We start from the raw sequence: 23,032 nt of genomic DNA on the forward strand, positions 1-23,032 counted from the left end.
TGTTGGAAGCATAATGTGTTGTCTAATGGTAGACCCTGCTGCCATTTGGCTTCACGAAAATTGTGACCAAGTCCCAGGTCGCTCATCTGACTTTCTGCCTCATTTACACACAACTGCAGGGTCTCAATTGTTTCTCTTACTTTGACAACACAACATACATAATGTATATCGTTTCTCACTCTTGATTTATTTTTTCGTTTTTTTATTTATTTATTATTATTATTAGTGGTAGTAGTATTTTTTTTATGATTTAATTTGGGTCACCTGAAGAATCATCGCCCCAACTTATTTCACCTAAAGATTAAACCACCCTAAAACTATTTAGGGAGGTTGAGGTTAGGTTAGGATATGTTAGGTTAGATTTAGGTTAGGATAGAATAGGTTTAGGTTAGGTTAAGTTAGCATTAAGGTAGTTAATCTTCAGGTGAAATAAGCTGGGGCTGTAGGGTGATGAGATATTGGTTCACACTCAGGATGGGTTGGAGAAAGGAAACTCAGAATGTGCTCTATACATATTGTATTGGATGTACAATGCGGCTTCGTACTGGGTAGGCTGCATGGTTACAAGCGTTGAGTAGAGAGAGCTGGTTGGTGAGGGTGCCCAGAGGAGGGCAAGCAGCTTGAGGGACGCCAAGGTCGCCGGCGTGAGCGGGAGCCGCCAGGCTGGAGCTGAGGAAGAGGAGGTGTTGCTTGCTGGTGGCAGTAGGTAGAAAGAGGGGGTGGTCACCGCGGGGTGAGGTCTTATAAGGCGGGGGTAGGCGTGGGTTGATAGTTGACCCCCGCTACATCAGGCGGCGGCGCTGTAGGCGCAGGCTGGGGAATTCGAAGAGGGTCGGCTACTCAGCGACAAACAGCGTTTGTAGGGGAGGAATCCACTACAGGGCGATGATTCTTCAGGTGATCCTTTAATTTTTAATTTTATTCGTTTGCTCTTAATTTTATTAATTGATTTTATTAATTGTTGTAATAATAAAAATGATAGACATTACTAGTATTATTAATATTTATTATTATTATATTTTCGCCCCCCCCCCCAGGCCCTGATGTGGGTTAGTGACCTCTGCCGGGTGGGCTAATGCCCGAAAAAAAACAAAAAAAAAACATACATACTGTATATTGTTTCTCACTCTTGATCTCTTTTTTTTTCATTATTGTATGTCTTTATTATTAGTATTATTATTATTGTTATTACTATTGTAGCGCAGCGTATGTGGCGCAGTAGTCTAAATTCTCTTTGTTATGTGTCAATTTTCTCTTGTTATGGCCACTACACACGTACAATAAGAGAGATCTCGCATTCAGGATAGCGTTAACTCTACATGTATTATATGTACACCCACTAAAAAATTATTCGGCACCTGTGTCATATTGTATCACGCCATAAGAGTGCCGAATAATTTTTTAGTGGGTATACACACACACGCACACACACACATGCACGATACATACATGTACACCCACTAAAAATTATTCGGCACCCCTGTCTTATTGTATCACGCCATAAGAGTGCCGAATAATTTTTTAGTGGGTATACAGTACACACACACACACATGCACGATACATACATGTACACCCACTAAAAGATTATTCGGCACCCTTACGGCGTGATACTGTACACACCTAGGTCCTTCTCACATTCGGTCTCAAATAGTGCAGTTTCTTCATCCTGTTGGGACATATGATACGCCTCCTTACCGTTGGTACGCCCCAGGTGCATCCTCTTACACTTCGTGACATTGAATCTCAGCAGCCATTTCTTCGACCATTCCTGGAGCCCACAGAGGTCCTTCTGCAGCTCTTCACAGTCCGCTTGGTTCTTAATTTCCCGAAATAACTTGGCGTCATCGGCAAACATTTGTATGGAGGAGTGTACAACGTCAGGCATGTCATTTATGAAACAAACAAACAACAGCGGGCCCAATACACTGCCCTGTGGTACCCCACTTGTGACAGGTACAGATGACGATTTCGTACCATTAATCACCACACACTGCTTGCGGTCATGTAGAAAGTCTTCAATCCACGCTAGGACATTTCCCCGAATTCCGTACCCTTCCAGTTTGATTTTCAGCCTTTCGTGGGGTACACTGTCGAAAGCCTTGGCAAAATCTAGGTAAATATTGTCGATATTACCACCCCGTTCCAGAATATGGGTCCAAATATCCAATACCATGAGCAATTGTGTTAAGCAGGAGCGCCCCGGCATAAAACCGTGTTGGCAATCTTTTACAAGGTTGTTTCGTATTAGATGTTCCATTGCGGCATCTCTGATAATACTCTCAAGTACTTTACATATCATGCTGGTCAGGCTCACCGGTCTATAGTTGTTCGTGGAGTGACGATCGCCCTTCTTGAAGATAGGACTCACATAAGCCACCTTCCATTCACTGGGGACCATTTGTTCATCCAGGCATTTACAAAACAGGATCTTCAGGGGCTCTGCAAGCTCGTTGCACAGCTCTCTTAGCACTCTAGGATGCACCATGTCAGGTCCGGGACTCTTATGGACCTTTAGCCTGGACAGTTTATTTCTAATACCCTCTTCTGTGAACACAATGTGGATCAGTGCTGTGTCGAACCGTCTGTCCTCAAACGCAGGAAGGTTAGTTGCATCCTCTCTTGTGAACACTGAGGAAAAGAAGCTGTTCAATGCCTCAGCTTTATCCTGGTCAGAATCTACGTAACTACCATCCACCAGCCTCAGGTCTGATACTCCTACTCGCGTTTTCAATTTCGACTTTGCATAGCGGTAAAACGCCTTTGGGTTTGACTTGACCTCGCTTGCAACCAGCCTCTGGAACTCCTTTTCAGCCCTCCTACACTCTATCTTTGTTTGGTTTCTGGCTCTTGCATACATCCTCCTGTCTTGCTCATCGTTTGATAATAGTCATCTATCTGACTCTTCACCAATTTTGTATGGCGTCCCTCAAGTTTCCATTCTCGGTCCTGTACTGTTCTTGTTGTACATAAATGATATAGTCCACTCCAGCACATTCGTCAAATGTAATTTATATGCAGACGATAGTAATCTCTATTCCAGCAACTCAGATTTCCATTCCTTGACGAGAACTATGAACACTGAATTGACTAAAGTCAGGATCTGAGTAACACGTAATAAATTGACCTGAAACCTCGAAAAAACCCACTACACAATCTTTCACAGAAGGAAAAACTTATCCCCAGACTTGGACCCCCTGTACCTTAGTAATACAGTTCTCAAACGTGAACAAAATACTAAATTTCCTGGGGTTATTGTTGATGAGAAACTTAACTGGAGAAACCACATACAAGCCATTCACAGTAAAGTCAATAAACAGTGCGGTATCATGTATCACACTCGACAGTCACTCACTCTTGCAGCAATGAAAGAAAACATATTATAATCTTCTTTACCAACACTTGATGCACTGTCACACACTATGAAGGCCTCTGGCTCTACAAAAACACAACCCCTGATCACTGCACAGAAGAGAGTTGTGAAGACAATGACCTACTTGAAAAAAAACTGATCATACTATTGAACAATTTGCTAAATTGAAGTTATTAAACACGAGGATATTAGCACCTACTGTTGTGTTCTATTTGTTTACAAATCTGTCAATCACTTGATTGACAATAATTATTTCCAGTTCCGGAATAATCAGAGATACACCTTAAGACACCCAGAGGGCCAGAGCTACTAAGACCACCCTGGTGCGCTCCACCCATCCGACCAAAGACTACGCTCTCTTCCTTTAAATCATCTCTAAAAAAAAAGGATTTTTTTTACAGGGAATAGCCAACCAAGGCACAGGTCATCGACCCACAAGGGGGCCTAGGGGAGGGGCGAAAAAATAAAAGTAAAAGTAAATTAAAAATAGAAAAAAAAAGATTATCTTAATCTACACCACGAAGATGCCACCAAAACCATTATATCAGAAATTGTCAAGTAGATAGATATTATCATTGCAATTATCATATTTGCCGACAAGACATACTGACATCTTTGTCCTCTTGTTCCACCTTAATACAACCCAGATATCAAATCCACTGTAAAATATGTATATATTCTAATATAGATGTAAAAAAAAAAAAAAAATAAGTAGCGAAGTGATAACCGTGGTAACATTCTGATGTGTTCTTTCTATCACCATGCTATGGGTACTATTCCAGATGATACTAAATGTTACATGATATTTCCTTGAGATGAATGCACAATATACAGTATATCAGGTGCCTTCAAGAGAACTCATGCTCTTTACCGGTTCAGCCATGTTAATATTGTTATTATTATCCACTCTGTATCTGTATTTTTCTGGCTAAATAAACTCTTTCGATATCAGTATCTCATTAGCTTATAGTTTCGATGGATATCTTGTCGTGGATGCATCCCTTGAGCTGCGTGACGACCCACTCAACGCCTCCGTAGGTCATCTCGCTGTCCTGTAGATTCAAGCGCCAGCATCCACCTCTAATTTAGGGGAAGAGAAACATCATCACAAACACTAACCATATCAGAGTTAATTAAATCTAACTTAACTTCACTCCATTTCCAACTATACAGAGCTAAATCAAACCCTATTAATAAGCTGATTTAAATTTATTCAACGCAAATAGATAATTTATTCTTAACTAAAAACGTTCACTTAGATAAAAAATTAAAGTAGAGAATGTATGAGAAAAGACTGTTATACTTGTTGCTTTGTTTGCTAAATGAAGTTAAATAAACGTATGAAGTTAAAGTGAATAATTTTTATGCTATGTTATGTTTAATTTAACTGACTAATGGATGTCAGGTACTTAACGATAATTGATTTAATGCCTGTCATATTATGTGTTCCACCCAGCAAGCGTGCGTAGACCACCTGAAGATCACCCAGCTTGTTTCTCCCGAAGAATAACTGGTAAAATTATTGTTTCTGTTATATAGCAAATTTTAGGATTTCAAATTTTGGAATCAGTAGTTTGGACAATTTTAAGAGATTTTCTTTCTTAGCGTTTCCGTCGGAAATTTATGCTTCGAGTATTTTAATCGATAAAATTACCAACAATATTACTTGTAAATTAAAGAGGACAGGGCTTTGAAGTAGAGGGAAAATGTGGGATAAAATACTAAAAATACACTACACAAACTTTTGAAAAACTGACCTAACATTTCCTAACCTTTAAAAATATTAAAATTATAAAAAATCTTGCCATATTCATGTTTTCGGTGTTTAGTAAGTGGTGGTGTTTTTTTTATTTTCAGTATGTGCTGGTGTTGTTTTCATTGTTCAGATGAGGGGGACCCATAAACTCTAAAGTGATTCTTAACTTTGTTACAAGTTAGGAAACGTTTAGTAAAGTTTTGAAAGGTTTGTTTGGTGTTATTTTTATTGTATTGTTCCCCACATTTTCCCTCTACTTCAAAGCCCTGCCCACTTTGAACAAATAATATTTTTGGTAATTTTATCGGTTAAAATACTCGAAAAATATAAATTCACTGGATGACCGAAACGATAATAATATCGAATAACCAACCTTAACGCTACTTGGGGGGTTGGGTTGGGTTAGGCTAGGTTAGTGTTAGGTTGATTAATCAAGGTGAAATAAGCTGGGGCTAATCTTCAGATGATCGTCATAATTTGCAGGATGAAATAATTATAAAGTAACCTAATGTAACTTAATTGCTGCACCTGATGGTTAATGATACGAGTATGTCAAAGTAGTAGGACCGACAGCCATCATATACCTTCCTCCTACTGTTTTAACGACTGACACCAGCCACTCCTTCTGACGGTCCTTCATGGCCATCAGGGTGAGCTCCAAGTTCCCGTTGTGCCTCAGCTCCGAGAGTGATTCCACTGTACAGTCATGAAGTAGAGCCAAGGTGACGTGGAGACTTCTGACGCTCTTGCAAATCTTTCGGAGGCCGTTGCTGAGAGATGTAAAGGCTCCTAAGGTGGCTACCCTGATCTGCATTGTCCTGAGACTGGAGCTGCCCACCAATAGCTCCTCTCCTTTTGGTTGCTCTCCAAAGCTTCCTTTAAAGCTGGTCAGGTCACTCCAGGATTCCAGTGCCCGCAGAAAGTCGTCAGAGGTCTTTTGGTCATACATAACATGTTTTCGAAGATGCAGTTCCACTTTTACATTTTTTTTTTGTCGTTTTCTCAGGTGTTGACCCACTTCTTGTAGCACTTGGAGGAAACTAGGGATTTCGTGAGGCTCCTTCGTGCTGGGAATGTCAATTGAAAGACTCATGAGTCGAACTGGGGTAAAACTGAGAAGTTTGAGAGCTGAGACGACATTCGCATCGTCCAACTGCCAATGTTTATGTGGAAGTTTATCCCTGGCAATAATTGCACCAACCTGAGGGTGTCTATGACTCTCCACAAACATATGCCACCAAAAATCAAAGTTTTGGGGATCAAAATCGATTTTCTTTAAGACATTAAAAATATCATTGACTGTCGAAGTGGCAAGGTTGTTCTGGAGGGCTAAATGACCCGTCAGGAACAGGAGGACTTGCTCAAGACCTAGGCAAGCATTTACTTGATTTCCAATATCCTGAATCTTCAATAACTTTTTATGCAGACAGTGAGCCAGGAACGTGGCAGCAAAATAACACCTCTGAGAGCTGTGCAGGAAGGCCACCTTCAGCTTCCACACATCAGGGTCGTCAGGCAGATGGCACATGTGGAAGCCTGACAGTAATTCAACTACTTTGATTCTCTTCGCTTCACATTCAATCTCGATCTTCTTTTGGAGGGTATCTGGTACTGTGGATAGTTCTTCTTTAACCATAGTCCAAGCTTGCTCACCAAGACAGAGCAATAAACCGTCCAGTATGTCCGGCAGCTCGCTGACACCAATGAAGTCTTTACTCAAGCGCTCGGCAAGTTTTTTATGGAGAAGATGATAAAATTCCTGGTAGATGCGTGTGGCTGTGGCCGACGGGTTCACAACTTCGGGATTATGTCTCCAACTTAGTATGAGTAGAGCTGTAGTTAATGGAAGTGTCAGGTATTTGCCCAAGAGCTTCCCACGCTCGTGGATGCACTCCAAGAATTCTCTTGTCTGGTTACTGCATTCCGTCTCATTCTCTTCCATAATACTGAATACTTTCTTTGAGAACTCCTGGCACTTGTCAACATCAAACCCACACACCTCCAGAGACATATAATCAACCTCATGTCTCCTCGCCATGCAAACAGCATCCATGTGTAGCTCAGGTCGGGTGGTCATGATAATGCGCTTCTCCCCAAATTTGGCGAAAATGTCTTCCAAAAGTTCAGAGGAAACTTTATCCGTTTCATCGTAACCATCGATGACGAAGATTATGTCTAGTTCCTTCAGTGCTGGGATGATGTTCTCAGACTCCAGTCCTATGCAGGTAGTTGGCATTAACTCATCTCTAAAAAATTCTCTAAGACGATTTGAACGGACTCTACGCACTTCCACAAAGAAAACAAGATCAAAATGACAAAGAGCGCTTATCTCTTTCCCTCCCTTCCGCCAGTCATGGACGAGGTAGCGACACAAGGAGGTCTTGCCTGATCCAGCCAGACCATGGAGTAACAGCGCCTTAGGAACCTTCACCTCTCCATACACCTTCCTCGTTACACTTAGAAGATCTTTCATATCAATTACTCTCTTGCCCTCCAAAATTTTCAGTTGCGTGAATATTTTCTCTGTTTGGAAATATTCGACACTGGAATCTTTGATCGTGGCGTCATTTTCTCTGGTCATCCAGGTGCGGGGGTTGAGGTCTCCCAGTTTCTCGTAACGTTCAGACAGTTCCCAGTAACACTTACTGACCAGTGGAGATGTGTTGTTAGATATTGAAATGCCACTTTCCTCTGCTATATATATCTCATTACACTTTAAATCTGTCTCTAAAATATAATTTAGCATCGCTTCTGCTACTGCTAGGTTTTGACTAAAATCTTTTTGGAGAACTTGACTGATGCATTTATAAATATCTCTTTGCGTGCGCCTTAGGCTCTCCACACTTGACGATATATCAGTCTTACTTGATACTTCTTCGACCACTAACTCGCACAGTTTGCTGATATCATCGTTACATTCAGCACTCAATTCATCATACACATGGACACACACTTTACTCAGAACATCATAACCGAAGAAAACATCAAAGTCGGTTTCCATCATGTTGCACATCAAGATATGTTGATGCCTCTCGTCAAACACTGGATTGATGTTTATCAATTTGCAGTATTCAGCAACAGGTATCATTCCATTTGCAGTGTTCATCCGATCACTCGCGTATATTTCTCGCACAACATCACATACAATTTTTTGGCCAGCCTTTTGCACTCTCTTGTATAGTTTGTTTGCATGCTGGGGGATAAAGGAGTGGGTGACGGTGGTGAGGGCGGGGGTGAGGGAGTGGGTGACTGTGGAGAGGGAATTGGTAATGGTGGTGAGGGCAGGGGTAAGAGGCATCAGCGTCACCAGCAGGAACACCGCCACTAAAGGACCACCCTCCACCACCCAGCTCACAAAGTCCATCTTAACTACCGTTGTGGATATTCCTGTTGCACCTTTCTTCTATTGTTGCTTATGTTTCTATTCTTGCTGCCCGTGTTGCTCACCTGTCAGTCATGGTCATTTCCATAACATCTGTAAGTAAAGCAAGTGTTCAGTTGGATTCATGGTGAGGAGAGTTATTATATATGGTGTCATTGTTGGCTAACTCTTGGTCGAATTCCCTAACTTTTTATCATTGTTTATATACCCGCACTGTCTAGGTACTGTACACTGGTTGTATCATATGTACCCGTGAAAGAGAGGTACCACATGACAGTGTATTGGGCCCGTTTTTGTTTGTTTGTTTCATAAATGACATGTCGGAAGCTATACACTCGCCCATACAAATGTTTGCCGACGATGCCAAGTTCACCAGGGAAATTAAAAACCAAACAGACTGCGAAGAGCTGCAGAAAGATCTCTGTGAGCTTCAAGAGTGGTCGAAGAAATAGCTTCTAAAATTCAATGTCACGAAGTGTAAGAGGGTGCACCTGGGTCGCACCAATTGTAAGGAGGCGCTATGTCCCAACAGGACGAAGAAACTGCTGCATTAATGGAGACCGAATGCGAGAAGGACCTAAGTGTGTATGTTGACAATGAACTGAAGTTCTCGGGCCATTGTGAAAAGAAGGTGAATCAAGCAACTAAACTAGTAGGGCTTATAAGGTCGATCAGTTCGTCTAGATATCTGAACGACCTTCTTATAAGACCTACTTACGATCTTCATGAGTGAGGTGTTTCCCCGCCTTCAGTACTGTCTGTCTGGTTCCTGAGATTTGCTAGGGGCTGTCACTTGATTGAATAAGTCTAACTCAGTTATCCAGAGAGATTAGAACGCATGCAACGGCATAGCTTATACTACAGACAGGCAAAGGGGGACCTAATTGAGGTGTATAAACATCTCAAAGGGCACTACGCAGTCGAGTATCCATACCTGGAGCTGGTGGACGCCCGCCCCACAAGGGCTCACAAGGGCTCACAGTTCAAGGTTGATCTTTTTGAAGTGAGAATTGTGAACTCTTGGAACAATTTACCGGAGAGCGTTGTGACGGCACCGAGTGTGAGTTCTTTCAAGACCAGAAATGACCAACACTGGAGTGGGTTCTGATACATTCAGGAGCCAGTGCATGCCTAGTACACGAGCCGATAGGTGGCGAAGAGAATAAAAGTAAAAAGTACCTGCACGGTGTATGTACAGAACACATATATTGTTCTTTACCTACGTTGTTTATACACATGCTGAGCTGTATACCTATAATGTCTATATACATGTTGAGCTGTATACCTATAATGTCTATATACATGTTGAGCTGTATACCTATAATGGCTATACATATGCTGAGCTGTTTACCTACACTGTCTATACATATGCTGAGCTATATACCTACACTATCTATATACATGCTGAGCTGCATACCTGCACTGTCTATGCACATGCTGAGCTGTATACCTACATTGTCTATATACATGCAGAACTGTACACTTACACTGTCTATAGACATGCTGAGCTGTATACCTATATTATCTATATACATGCTGAGCTGTAGACCTATGATGTCTATATACTGTACATGCTGAGCAGTATACCTACACTGTCTATACACATGCTGAGCTGTATACCTATATTATCTATATACATGCTGAGTTGTATACCTACATTGTCTATAGGCTCTATACACATGTTGATCTGTATACCTACTCTTTAAATACATACTGATCTTTATACCTACACTGTCTTTACATAAGCGTAGCTGTTTACCTATAATGTCTATACACATGATGAGCTGTATATTTACATCGTCGATACACATGCTGAGCTGTATACCTACACTATCTATGTACACTCACTAAAAAATTATTCGGCACCCGTGTTATATTGTATCACGTCGTAAGGGTGTCGAATAATTTTTTAGTGGGTATACAGTAATGTTTGGTGTACAACATTACTGTACATAATACTTCTTTATTAATGTCCACCCAGTAAAAAATTATGCGGCACCCTTACGGCGTGATACAATAGGACACGGGTGCCGAATAATTATTTAGTGGTGTACATGTTTGAGCTGAGGTGCGTGTTTTCTTCGAATAACAATTTTGTCGCCGTCTTCTAAAAACTCAATCGTGTGGACGTCCTTCATAGTAAGGCTCCGGGGAGCTCTGCCTTGTACAACCAACTAAAAGTTTGCACATTTGAGTCAGTGACAGCTGGACCAGATCCATCATCTTGCTCACCAGCCTTGTTAAGTCTATCGTTTATAATTTATGATTTCGCCGCTTATCAGTTTACTAGCCGTTTGGGTGGTTGGTCTTTTCTTTGTAATTTTGTTATGAAGTTTATAGTCCAGTGTCACTGTGTTAGTACAGTAGGATACCTGCGATGTTTGGTAGGGTCACACTGGATAACATCCTTCCCACATGTATCTCAGGCCAGGACCATAGCTAGTGGTGCGGTACGTACTATAAATCGTCACACACAAGTCTTTCCTGCACTTCGTTTTAGCTCATTCTTTTTCTTCATAATTATAGCACTTAATGCTGATCTTCATATAGTCATCACCTTACAATTGTTTAAGTGAAAAACAGAGTAACCATCTGGATGTTGTGACAGTCCATTTGAGGATGAATATGGTCCAGGTCAGACTCAATGTGTCGAACTTCTCCATATCATCAGCAAAAAGGTACACATCGGCTCAGAAAGGTTGGCCATTCAGATTTCGGCATTCACCTGGCGTTACCCGTTATCTATGCAGAATATAGTTGCGGCAGCGGGGTATCAGCCTGGGTTAAATATATATCACACATTAAAACATGCCGGTAAACGGCAAAAATGCTATACAAAATATTTCCCACCGGATGAACTAAAATAACGTAATGAGTGAAGATACTTCACCTGAAGTTTATTTCTATTTTTAGTCCTACAGGCTCTATGATTCTGGTTAGGCAGAAATATGTTCTACAGCGGCGAGTGCACTTACCTTCAATATCAGTTCCCACCTCCCTCCTGGGTGTACATGACCTCACGCCCCCTGAACCACCGTCCCTTGTGTTAAATTGGCCTTAGAAATACTTTTTCGAGGCCAGATATTTTGTGAGTTACACTGTCAGTAGTGGTGACGGTACATGGTAATATGAAGTTGGCAAAGTTGAAACACGCCGCTCTGGTGAAAAGGCGAGGGATAGTGGTGACGTCTCTCATGACTGGTTAGCGTTAAGCGCGGGCCGTGGGGCGTTGCTCAACTCACTCTACCGTTGATTAGATAGGCTACCAGCACGTTGAATGCCGCCACGTAGATAAGACAAATTCCACATAGCCGTTTATTTAACGCACTATGTATCCATTAAATCTTTTATGGTAAAAAAAAAAAAGAGCCTTTACTAGTCAATATACTGTAGGTATCATGGATGGTGTTACTGTGGCATGAATGGTGTTATTGTGGCACGGATGATGTTACTGTGGCATGAATGGTGTTACTGTGGCATGGATGGTGTTAATGTGGCATGAATGGTGTTACTGTGGCATGAATGGTGTTACTGTGGCATGGATGATGTTACTGTGGCATGAATGGTGTTATTGTGGCATGGATGATGTTACTGTGGCATGAATGGTGTTACTGTGGCATGGATGGTGTTAATGTGGCATGAATGGCATGTTACTGTGGCATGATGGTGTTACTGTGGCATGGATGATGTTACTGTGGCATGAATGGTGTATGGTGTGGCATGGATGATGTTACGGCATGGATGGTGTTGGCATGGTGTTACTGTGGCATGGATGGTGTTACTGTGGCATGAATAGTGTTACTGTGGCATGGATGGTGTTACTGTGGCATGGATGGTGTTACTGTAGCATGGCTGGTGTTACTGCAGCATGAGTGGTGTTACTGTAGCATGGCTGGTGTTACTGTAGCATGGATGGTGTTACTGTAGCATGGGTGGTGTTACTGTAGCATGGATGGTGTTACTGTAGCATGGATGGTGTTACTGTAGCATGGGTGGTGTTACTGTAGCATGGATGGTGTTACTGTAGCATGGCTGGTGTTACTGTAGCATGGGTGGTGTTAGTGTAGCATTGATGGTGTTACTGTAGCATGGATGGTGTTACTGTGGCACAGATGGTGTTACTGTAGCATGGATGGTGTTACTGTAGCATGGCTGGTGTTACTGTAGCATGGGTGGTGTTACTGTAGCATGGATGGTGTTACTGTGGCACAGTGTGTTACTGTAGCACAGATGGTGTTACTGTAGCATGGATGGTGTTACTGTAGCATGGCTGGTGTTACTGTAGCATGGGTGGTGTTAGTGTAGCATGGGTGGTGTTACTGTAGCATAGATGGTGTTACTGTGGCACAGATGGTGTTACTGTAGCATGGATGGTGTTACTGTAACATGGGTGATGTTACTGTAGCATGGATGGTGTTACTGTAGCATGGATGGTGTTACTGTGGCACAGATGGTGTTACTGTAGCATGGGTGGTGCTACTGTAGCATGGATGGTGTTACTGTAGCATGGATGGTGTTACTGTGGCACAGATGGTGTTATTGTAGCATTGATGGTGTTACTGTAGCATGGATGGTGTTACTGTAGCATGGATGGTGTTACTGTAGCATTGATGGTGTTACTGTAGCATGGATGGTGTTACTGTAGCATGGGTGGTGTTACTGTAGCATGGGTGGTGATACTGTAGCATTGATGGTGTTACTAGCATGGATGGTGTTAATGTAGCATGGGTGGTGTTACTGTAGCATGGGTGGTGTTACTGTAGCATGGATGGTGTTACTGTAGCATGGATGGTGTTAATGTAGCATGGGTGGTGTTACTGTGGCATGGTGGTGTTACTGTAACATGGGTGGTGTTACTCTAGCATGGGTGGTGTGACCGAAGCATGGGTGGTGTGACTGTGGTATGGTTGGTTGGTAGTGTGACGGTACCATGGGTGGTGTGACTGAAGCATGGGTGATGTGACAGTGCGATGGGAGGTCTGACTGAAGCATGAGTGGTGTAACTGAAGCATGAGTGGTGTGACTGAAGCATGAGTGGTGTGACTGGCATAATTCAGTTTACTTTACTTTACTTTATTCTCTTTATCGCTTGGGGCGGTCGGACACGTCTCTGTTACACATTGTAGGTAAGTACTGGACATGTACTGTACAAGCTCCAGAAAGTATGTTTACCTGCGTTAGTGTTGGCCAAGTCTGGTCTTCAATGAGCTCACTCTTGGTGTCGTCACAACATTCTCTTGCAGATTGTTCCAAGAGTTCATAACTATCGCCCCGAAAAAGTTCGCCCTGCCAATTTTCTGATTGTGTGGCTTCTTCAACCTTAAATTGTGACCTCTAGTAGGACGGACATCCGCCAGCTCCAAATATGAACTCTCAACTGAATAATGAGCTCGTTGAACAGGCTTTGTGTGAAATATAACAGAGTCTAGGACTGCTTTTAGTATCCTGGGGGTCCAGAGGTGGCGTTCCCCGGTCACAGTCATGGGCTCGTGGGCGGGGGTTCGAATCCCGGCGGGGTGAGGTGTTGATTATGTGTAGAAGTCCGCGTGCTTTATTGGGCTAATGAAATATATATGGATCCTCGTGTTTCGAAGCCGGATTTGGTAAAACGTTACTCTGACCACCTACGTGATACGGGTAGTCCCCATTAGAGGTTCACGGCGCCATAAGCTCGTTGAACAGGCTTTGTGTGAAATATAACAGTCTAGGACTGCTTTTAGTATCCTGGTGGTCCAGAGGTGGTGTTCCCCGGACACAGTCATGGGCTCGTGGGCCGTGGGTTCGAATCCTGGCGGGGTGAGGTGTTGATTATGTGTAGAAGTCCGAGTGCTTTATTGGTGGTCAATAGAACCCAGAGGGTCCCGTGTTAAGTGAAATCCGAGTTAAGTGAACAACAGAACATATGGGATTAATTCCAATAGAAACCAGCCCGACCCCCAAACTCCACTTTTTGAAGACACATAACTATGTTGTAGTAAAAATAACATCTTAATTTTATGATGGTACATGCACACAATTAATACTTAAGAGAAATAGAGAAATACAGTCGCCAAGTTAATGTCCATTCAAATAATGGACTCAACTCCCTCCCCTCTTCTCACACTACACTGCTGGCTCTTCCCTCTCTGAGAAATTTTTGGGGGAAAACCACTAAATTTTAATAAATAATACCTCAAACTAAAGTTAGGATAATACAATTGACATTGCTGGATTCCTTGTAAGACCAGGAATATTTTGAATATAAATGTCATATATTTTGCACAAAAGATAACATATTTACTAGAGAAAACATTTTATCTAAAATTTGTATGTCTAATGCAAAATATATGATGTTTATATTCAAAATGATCATCAAATTATAAGAATTCCAGCAATGTAAATTATATTCTGACCGGGTAATTTGTATGAATTTTATGAGCTAAAACAAATATCTTCAGTTAATAAAAAAAAAAAATATTCTTCACGGGGTAACAGATGGTCGGTCGGTCCCTCCCTCCCCCCACCCCCCACCAACCGTCCCAAGGAGATGTGTGGGAAAACCACTAAATTTTAATAAATAATACCTCAAACTAAAGTTAGGATAATATAATTGACATTGCTGGATTCCTTGTAAGACCAGGAATATTTTGAATATAAATGTCATATATTTTGCACAAAAGATAACATATTTACTAGAGAAAACATTTTATCTAAAATTTGTATGTCTAATGCAAAATATATGATGTTTATATTCAAAATGATCACCAAATTATAAGAATTCCTGCAATGTAATTTGTATGAATTTTATGAGCTAAAACAGGCAGTCAGGCAGGGTGGCGGGTGGGGCAAATCTAAAAATAGCGTCTCGAGCCGGACACTCACCGCGTATATGTGGAAAAAATCCGTGTTAAGTGAAAGTTCAGCTCTGGCGAGGCACCGCGTATATGATAAAACGCGTTAAGTGAAACCGCGTTAGGTGGGGTAATACTGTACAGCTAGACCCCGACTTACGACGGGGTTAGGGACCCAAATCCAGGTCGCAAGTCCGACATGGTCGTAAGTCCGACATGGTCGTAAGTCCGACATAGATAAAAAAAAAATTTTTTTTAAATAAATAATCTACAATGAAATACAGTACAGTAAAAGTAATGAATAATGAGGAATGGATACAGTACAGTGAAAGTAATAAATAATAAGGAATGGTTACAGTGTGACTGAGCACTTACCTTTAATGTAGTCAGCTGAATGCACATGGGGCCCCCATAATTTTCTAATTATACATGGAGACTACATTAACTGGAAACGTTTCGGTATAGAAAATGCGTGTCATTTGAAGAAAAAAAAAATTAATAAAAAATCTGAGGCGGTCGTAAGTCTCGACGGCCGTAAGTCGAAGCAGTTGTAAGTCGGGGTCTAGGTATATATATATATATATATATATATATATATATATATATATATATATATATATATATATATATATATATATATATATATATATATATATATATTTTTTTATTTTTTTTATATATATATATATATATATATATATATATATATATATATATATATATATATATATATATATATATATATATATATGTGTGTGTGTGTGTGTGTGTGTGTATGTATGTAATAATAATACTAATAATAAACGGTTTATTGAAAAAGTTTGCAGCCCGAAGGCTGAAAATATACATTGGACACAAATGACTTATTACAAACATTGGTGGTTTAACAGAAGCCTTCATTGGAGAAAGGTGAAGGAACATACTGTGAACATACAGATTAATGTTTACACACGTAGATCATGTAAGCTGAGGTGTTGAACAACAGACACGTAGTGTAGTAACTCCCTCACAGATGGCGTTATGAGGGGCATCACGTGGAGTACTAGTTCCCTCACAGGTGGTATTATGAGGGGCTTGACGTGGTGTAGTAATTCCTTCACAGATGGTGTTACGAGGGGCCTGCTGTGGTGTAGTAATTCCCTCACAGATGGTGTATGAGGGGCCTGATATGGTGTAGTAATTCCCTCACAGATGGTGTTATGAGGGGCATCACGTGGTGTAGTAATTCCTTCACAGATGGTGTTATGAGGAACTTCACATGATGCTGTAGCAACTCATTCACTATGTGGTGTCGTAGCATCATGGGGACACCACGTGGTCGGTTGTCACAGGACTTCACTCACTCAAGTGGGTGAGGTGTGGTCCCAGGCTTCTCTGGGACCTCACTGTGTGTAGGTTAGCTTGGGTAAGACTCAACTGCCGAGTTGTTTTTCACTGATTTAAGCACTGTTCACCACTATTCAACACTGGTTCCATTCCTTTCCCAAATGAAATAGTAACTTCTGGCGAGAACTTGTTGATATTCCGGTGGGGAGGAGGGTTCAGGGGAGGGAGTTGGTATGGGCCAACATAACAGTTGACGTGGCTGCAGCTGAGCAGCGCCAGGTGCGTCTGACCCGTCGGTGGTCGGTGTGTGTGTATGTATGTATGTGTGCATTACAGTGCACCAACCGAGTCCTCATGGTTTAAATCCTAGAAGTGTCTAGCTATGTTATAATAAAATGTGCTTTACCTAAGCATTGGTTTCTTCCACATGCCTTTTCAATGCCTTTTTGAAAGTTTTCTTGGAAACTACTGTTTACCTAGAGGATATTTTTCTGCAGCATATGAACATAACAATCACAAAAAGGACAAAGATGATGATAGGTACTACAAAACCAGGTAGTACTATTCCAGAAGATAAATAGAAAGGAAGAGAGTCTTATATGGGAGAAAACTGTGTTTCATTAATGTAGGAAAGAAGCTTAAGCTTATCAGAGATAAAATGAAGGGTACTTAAGTTAATATTCAACAAAAGGGGGATAGGAACCAGTTCAGAAGTAATATTTGACACAAATGCAAGATGATAGTTGGTAGGCAAGGTCGTGATTGCATTATTGCTAAGTTCACAATAATCTGGTGCTATATGATAACTTTCTTTTGTAAATGTTTACCCTCATCTTGGCAAATGAGTACCACACAAGTCTACTTTGGGAAGTCAAAATGTTGCACATTATTGACATGTGATTGAAACACAAACCTGGGAGATATTGGAGTGTATTCACGTTGTTGCAGAGCTGCAGAAGCATTGGTTTATATTATGGTTAGTTCACAGGTGGCTTCACCAACATGCGTGAAAGCAAGTGTAAGTAAGCTGACTTACAATGATCTAGTAAGCCATGATTAGTCACTGCAACTAATGAAAAGACTTCTGAAACCAAAATTAGTTCTGGCTGTCTGTTAAGGACTAGAAGATCGTTATTCGCCTTTATTGGAAAGAATTTCAAGTGTCATGCATTAAATATCCTCTCTGATTTTAGTGGAATGTGGATTAATATTTTCTGCTGCTTCTAACAAAGGTTAATAGAATTCTACCTCATGCTCCTGAAAGATGGGAATTAAAGGATAGTCTGTCTCAGCTATGTTAAAAGCATCAAGGAGTTGGCCTATTGGCACAAGCTGTGCATTTACACGACCTAAACCTGCATTCACTAAATCAGCTATGATCATATCATTTGTTACTGTAAGAGTCTGAATAGAGGTTTTGGCTGCATGAAATATTCTGTAAAGCATACTAGCCATGGACAACTTTAGAGTTTAGAGACTGTTAAGATTGTGCAATGGCCCTACTCTGTTTCATGACCACTTATGAAGCTGCACTCATACGTTTCCCTAGTTTTTCAACATCTTCCACCATGGCTGTCCCAAATAACTTTTACTTATGAGACCCACAAAGTTAAAAAGACTTCACTTTAGACGCAGTTGAACTCGCACTTTTTTTTCTGATGAGACATTGGTATGCCCTTGGAGTGCATGGTGCTCTTGAGAAGAATTTTCATACTATACAGACGTTTTGTGAAGGATTGGTGAAGGATTGTAGATATATTTCAGTGTTGTCAGAGATTATGCACAGGAATGCGCAGTAAACCATGGAGCTGGTACTTGACAGTTACCACATCTTCCACCACAAGTAGTTTGCTTACTGGAGCAACTAAAGCTTGATGACATCAGCGCTCATGCCCCTGAAAGGGGCGAGGATAATTAATTCTTCCTTCTTGCTGATCATATTTTTTGACGATACATATTGTCTACTGTTGTGTTTTGTTGAGCAACAGTTGTAGTACAAGTAGGATCTAGTTGGCTGACATTAGGGTTTCTAACTTAGTGTTTGTTGACTTTCTTCATTGTCTGTGACGTTTGTTGTTGGCTCAACTATTTGGAATTTATGTTTATGTTCCTTTGCTTTAATTGTATGGACTTGTGAATTTATACAAAAGTTTTGATATGTATTTAGGTGCCTTAATCATTACAATGTCAGTATGTCACCCATTTCCAAACGTGGTCACTTGCGCCACAGAAAGTTGTGGCGCAACTTGTGCCGCAACTTTTTTGGTTGCGCGTGCAGTTTCACCACACATTTTTCCAGAGAGTTGCGGGAACTGGTTGTGGCACACCTTTTACAAGCATTTTCAAGTGCAAGATCAACACGCAAAATTTTTCGGCAATAATTGAAAATTGGAATACGACCGCATAAACAAACGGGCATCCCTAGAGCCGTGCATTACGAACATTTCTGTTTCTGACGGAAAAACTCAGCATACACATGATATAGGTCGGGTATACTGCCAGACCGGGGTCACTAAGCCTAAGGGGATAACTTAACTCTATTCCTAATTTCTAAGGGTCGCTGCCACCAGACCCTCTGGGCAGTATGTAGCTCGTTAGGTAGCGTGCAGAGTGGACTAGGCATTGGGTTAGGTTTTTCATGGACTAGATCGATAAGGGGAAGGAAGGATGCAACCATAACATGTCTTAATTCTTTCAATTGTTCTTTCTACTTGATTCAGTTCATTTTTGGTTCTACTTAACCTCAGTTCTTTTTGGTAGCATGTCGAGGGTCTAGGCACATGGGTATTGCAATTCTGATATCAGGTCCCTTGGACGGAAATAAAGGTGTTACTGTGGGAAATGAATACCCCTGATATACCCTAGAAAATGTTTATTTAAAATGGACTCAAAGTGGGGAAAAATATATTATTAACATATAACGCCAAGGCTTTACTCAACTGCAAATTACATTTCATTACATACCTTACAACTTCCATATGATACTTCACTAACTGCTGGGAGTGCATATGAGATGCACTCACAACACACAACATGTTATTACTGAAACCAACTCATACATGGGTCCACTGCCCAACATGGGATACTTATTCCAGAATTACCCCACACACATACAACAACACTGTGGACATATAACTTCCAGGAAGCGTCCCAGGGTAGGACACTGGGGCTCACGACTGTGGCTGTGATCGGTGGTAGCTAGACACATGGCGAGTCTGGGGTCTGGCGCCATGAGGTAGAGTGGAGCCGATTAATCATGCCGAATCAGTGTTATTGCTCATATATTGACCACTGCTGGATATCCACCGGCTCCGAGCGACCGGTGGGGTTTCAATTAAGCCCACCATTGACCTGAGAATGAAGTTGGGAGGCGTTACGGGAGATTTGGGGAAGCATGGTGGTTCAGACACAAACAACATCTCTCGTCTAGCGACGTCAGACGACATTTACTTTATATTACTTCTTACTGGGTGAATGACAATTCCACTGTTAAAGCATGAACACTGATGAACACTGATATTCACTACAATTGACTGAATCAAACTGAATGGCTATAAACACAGAACATACCTGAGAACAAAGTTGGAAAGCGTTACGGTAGATTGACCTCCCGTCTCGCACTGGTTTATATACCCCTGAGTTGCCAGCGATCGCTACTCACGCAATGACAGAAATTACACACAAACCAACTGTTAGTCATTCAAGGATGACCCTCAGTTGACAAAGGTCTGGCGATTTACTAAAGTTAATTTACACAGACTAATTCAAGATTGACTTTGCCAGTAGAGAGTGGAATAAACGTATTGACAACCGTGCTCAAAGGCGGGGCTTACTGGGAGGGATCCTGAGTGTAAAACGAATGGGAAAAACACGTCTCTCCTTAATGCTATGACAATGATGTGCGCAGTATTTCCCTAGATTTTGCCAAGGCTTTCGACAGTGTACCCCATGAAAGGCTGAAAATCAAACTGGAAGGGTACGGAATTCGGGGAAATGTCCTCGCATGGATAGGCTTTCTACATGACTGCAAGCAGTGTGTGGTGATTAATGGCACGAAATCGTCATCAGTACCTGTCACAAGTGGGGTACCACAGGGCAGTGTATTGGGCCCGCTGTTGTTTGTTTGTTTCATAAATGACATGCCTGACGTTGTACACTCCTCCATACAAATGTTTGCCGATGACACTAAGTTATTTCGGGAAATTAAGAACCAAGCTGACTGTGAAGAGCTGCAGAAGGACCTCTGTGGGCTCCAGGAATGGTCGAAGGAATGGCTGCTGAGATTCAATGTCATGAAGTGTAAGAGGATGCACCTGGGGCGTACCAACGGTAAGGAGGCGTATCATATGTCCCAACGGGATGAAGAAACCGCACTAGTTGAGACTGAATGTGAGAAGGACCTAGGTGTGCATGTTGACAATGAGCTGAAGTTTTCGGGCCATTGCGAGAAGAAGGTAAACCAGGCAAATAAATTATTGGGTCTTATAAGAAGGTCGTTCAGATATCTAGACGGTCCGTCCCTCGTAACGATCTTCAAGATTGAAGTGCTTCCCCATCTGGAGTACTGTCACCCCGTCTGGTCCCCGAGATATGCTAGGGACTGTCAGTTGGTTGAAAATGTTCAAAGGAGGGCCATCGGACTGGTGCCTGCACTTCGGCACCTCAGCTACCCTGAGAGATTGGAGCGCCTGGACTTGCCTAGCTTATACTACAGAAGGGCAAGGGGGGACCTAGTTGACGTGTATAAGCATCTCAGGGGGCACTACTCAGTCGAGTGTCCTTACTTGGAGCTGGCGGACGCTCGCCCCACAAGGGGTCACAGCTCAAGAATGAAGAAGCTGCAAGTCCAGAAAACTGTGAGGGCAAACTTTTTCGGAGTGAGGGTTGTAAACTCTTGGAACAATCTACCAGAGTGTTGTGACGGCACCGAGTGCGAGCTCTTTCAAGACAAAATTTGACCAACACTGGAGCGGGTTCAGGTACATTCAGGAGCCGGTGCATGCCCAGTATTTGCCAACAGTGCGGAACAGAGACATGACCGATCGCCCGGGCGGCTAGCGAGCCGATCTTTTGGTGAAGAGGATAAATGAAAAGGAAAAGTAATCAGAGATGTGACCGATCGCCCAAGCGATCAGTGGCGAAGAGGATAAAAGTAAAAAAGAGTGTCTGAGATGCTCCCCCCCCCCACTTCGCTCCCTCACTCTCCTTCCCTCGCTGTAGTTGCCAGATTCCATCTTTCACATAAACTCTAAAAACTAGAGTTAATGTGAAAGATGAAATCTGGCAACCACAGCGAGAGAAAGGGAAGGAGGAATGATTCATATCATAACCAGTCAGGCAGTCAGTAGCACTGTAGTTAAGGCGTCAGTTCCATAGACTCTGTGCTTCAAAGTTCAATGAAAAAATCGCAAACAGGTGTCAAAGCGCAAAAGCAGTGAAGCTGCAGAAGTCCCAGAGAAATTCACCTGTTCAAAAATGTCAAAGTCAGGTTATGACGATACTTGTCTTTTCTGTGAACAACCTACAATGAGAGGCAAACCGTTACGCAAAGCTTCCCCAATGAAAGTTTATTCACACATGAAACAATGTGCACAGAGCCTACAAGATGAAAGGATAATGACAAAGCTGAGTCAGTGGGATGTCATAGCTCTTGAGGCTAAGTATCACCTTAAATGTCTGGTGGCGTTTTATACTCGTGACAGACCGAGTACTTCTCAAAAAAATGATCCCACAGCTGCTGAATGTAACACTGAATTTGCTGAACTATGTTCGTACATGCGAGAAGTCCTTGAAAAGGATGCCTGTCTTCCAGTTGTCTGCATTGAAAAATATCTGATGACATTCCAGCAGCTGAGTTACTTGAATGAGGATAAAACACCTAGTTTCCATGTTTCTAGGTTCAAGAACATAATTCTCAGCTACTTTCCAGAGCTGGAGTGACGTGGTGTCTAACTAGTACCAGTAGGCAAACGTGTAGTATCGATAAAACAAAAAACATGCCTGCTTGGTGGGGAGGGCGAGACTGTAGCTATATCTCGTGTAACAAGTATTATGCATCGTGAAGTCTTCGCCAAATCTTGTCCAAAATTCAATGGAGAGTTTTCAGAAGATTGTCAAAAAAATTTTATTTCACAATCTCTTGTAACTCTTATTTTTATGGTTCTCTTTAGAACTAACATAAAACACCAAGTATAATGTGTATGTGGTTGGTATAGCATATTTACATGAATAATGAATAAAGCCGATAGGTTGTACGAGAATGAAAATTAATTATTTGTGAAATTGTGTAGTGTACACATTGATAAGTTGATCATCATCTAATCTTGGCATGATGCTATTTGCTACCTATGCTATACAGTACTATAGT

General features: G+C 41.7%; 1 protein-coding gene across 1 annotated transcript; it reads right to left on the bottom strand.

Moving 5' to 3' along the window:
* Window positions 1–3,857: 3,857 nt before the first annotated feature.
* LOC121867528 lies at window positions 3,858–12,132 on the bottom strand. The gene is made up of 3 exons (XM_042367515.1): window positions 11,485–12,132; window positions 5,712–8,602; window positions 3,858–4,451 (listed from the first exon to the last, which is right to left on the bottom strand). Exons 2-3 carry the CDS (start codon window positions 8,489–8,491, stop codon window positions 4,331–4,333), a joined length of 2,901 nt encoding a protein of 966 aa, XP_042223449.1. The 5' UTR covers window positions 8,492–8,602; window positions 11,485–12,132; the 3' UTR covers window positions 3,858–4,330.
* Window positions 12,133–23,032: the final 10,900 nt, after the last annotated feature.

This window comes from Homarus americanus, unplaced genomic scaffold (genome assembly GCF_018991925.1).
Source record: "Homarus americanus isolate GMGI-L3 unplaced genomic scaffold, GMGI_Hamer_2.0 scaffold23598, whole genome shotgun sequence".
In the NCBI taxonomy this organism is placed as follows: Eukaryota; Metazoa; Arthropoda; class Malacostraca; order Decapoda; family Nephropidae; genus Homarus; species Homarus americanus.

Excerpts from the sequence above, each read along its gene's own strand:
- LOC121867528 (XM_042367515.1), bottom strand. The coding sequence starts at position 8,491 with ATGGACTTTGTGAGCTGGGTGGTGGAGGGTGGTCCTTTAGTGGCGGTG. Across the intron at positions 4,452-5,711 it reads GTTAAAACAGTAGGAGGAAG|AGGTGGATGCTGGCGCTTGA; the intron begins GTATATGATGGC and ends CCCCTAAATTAG.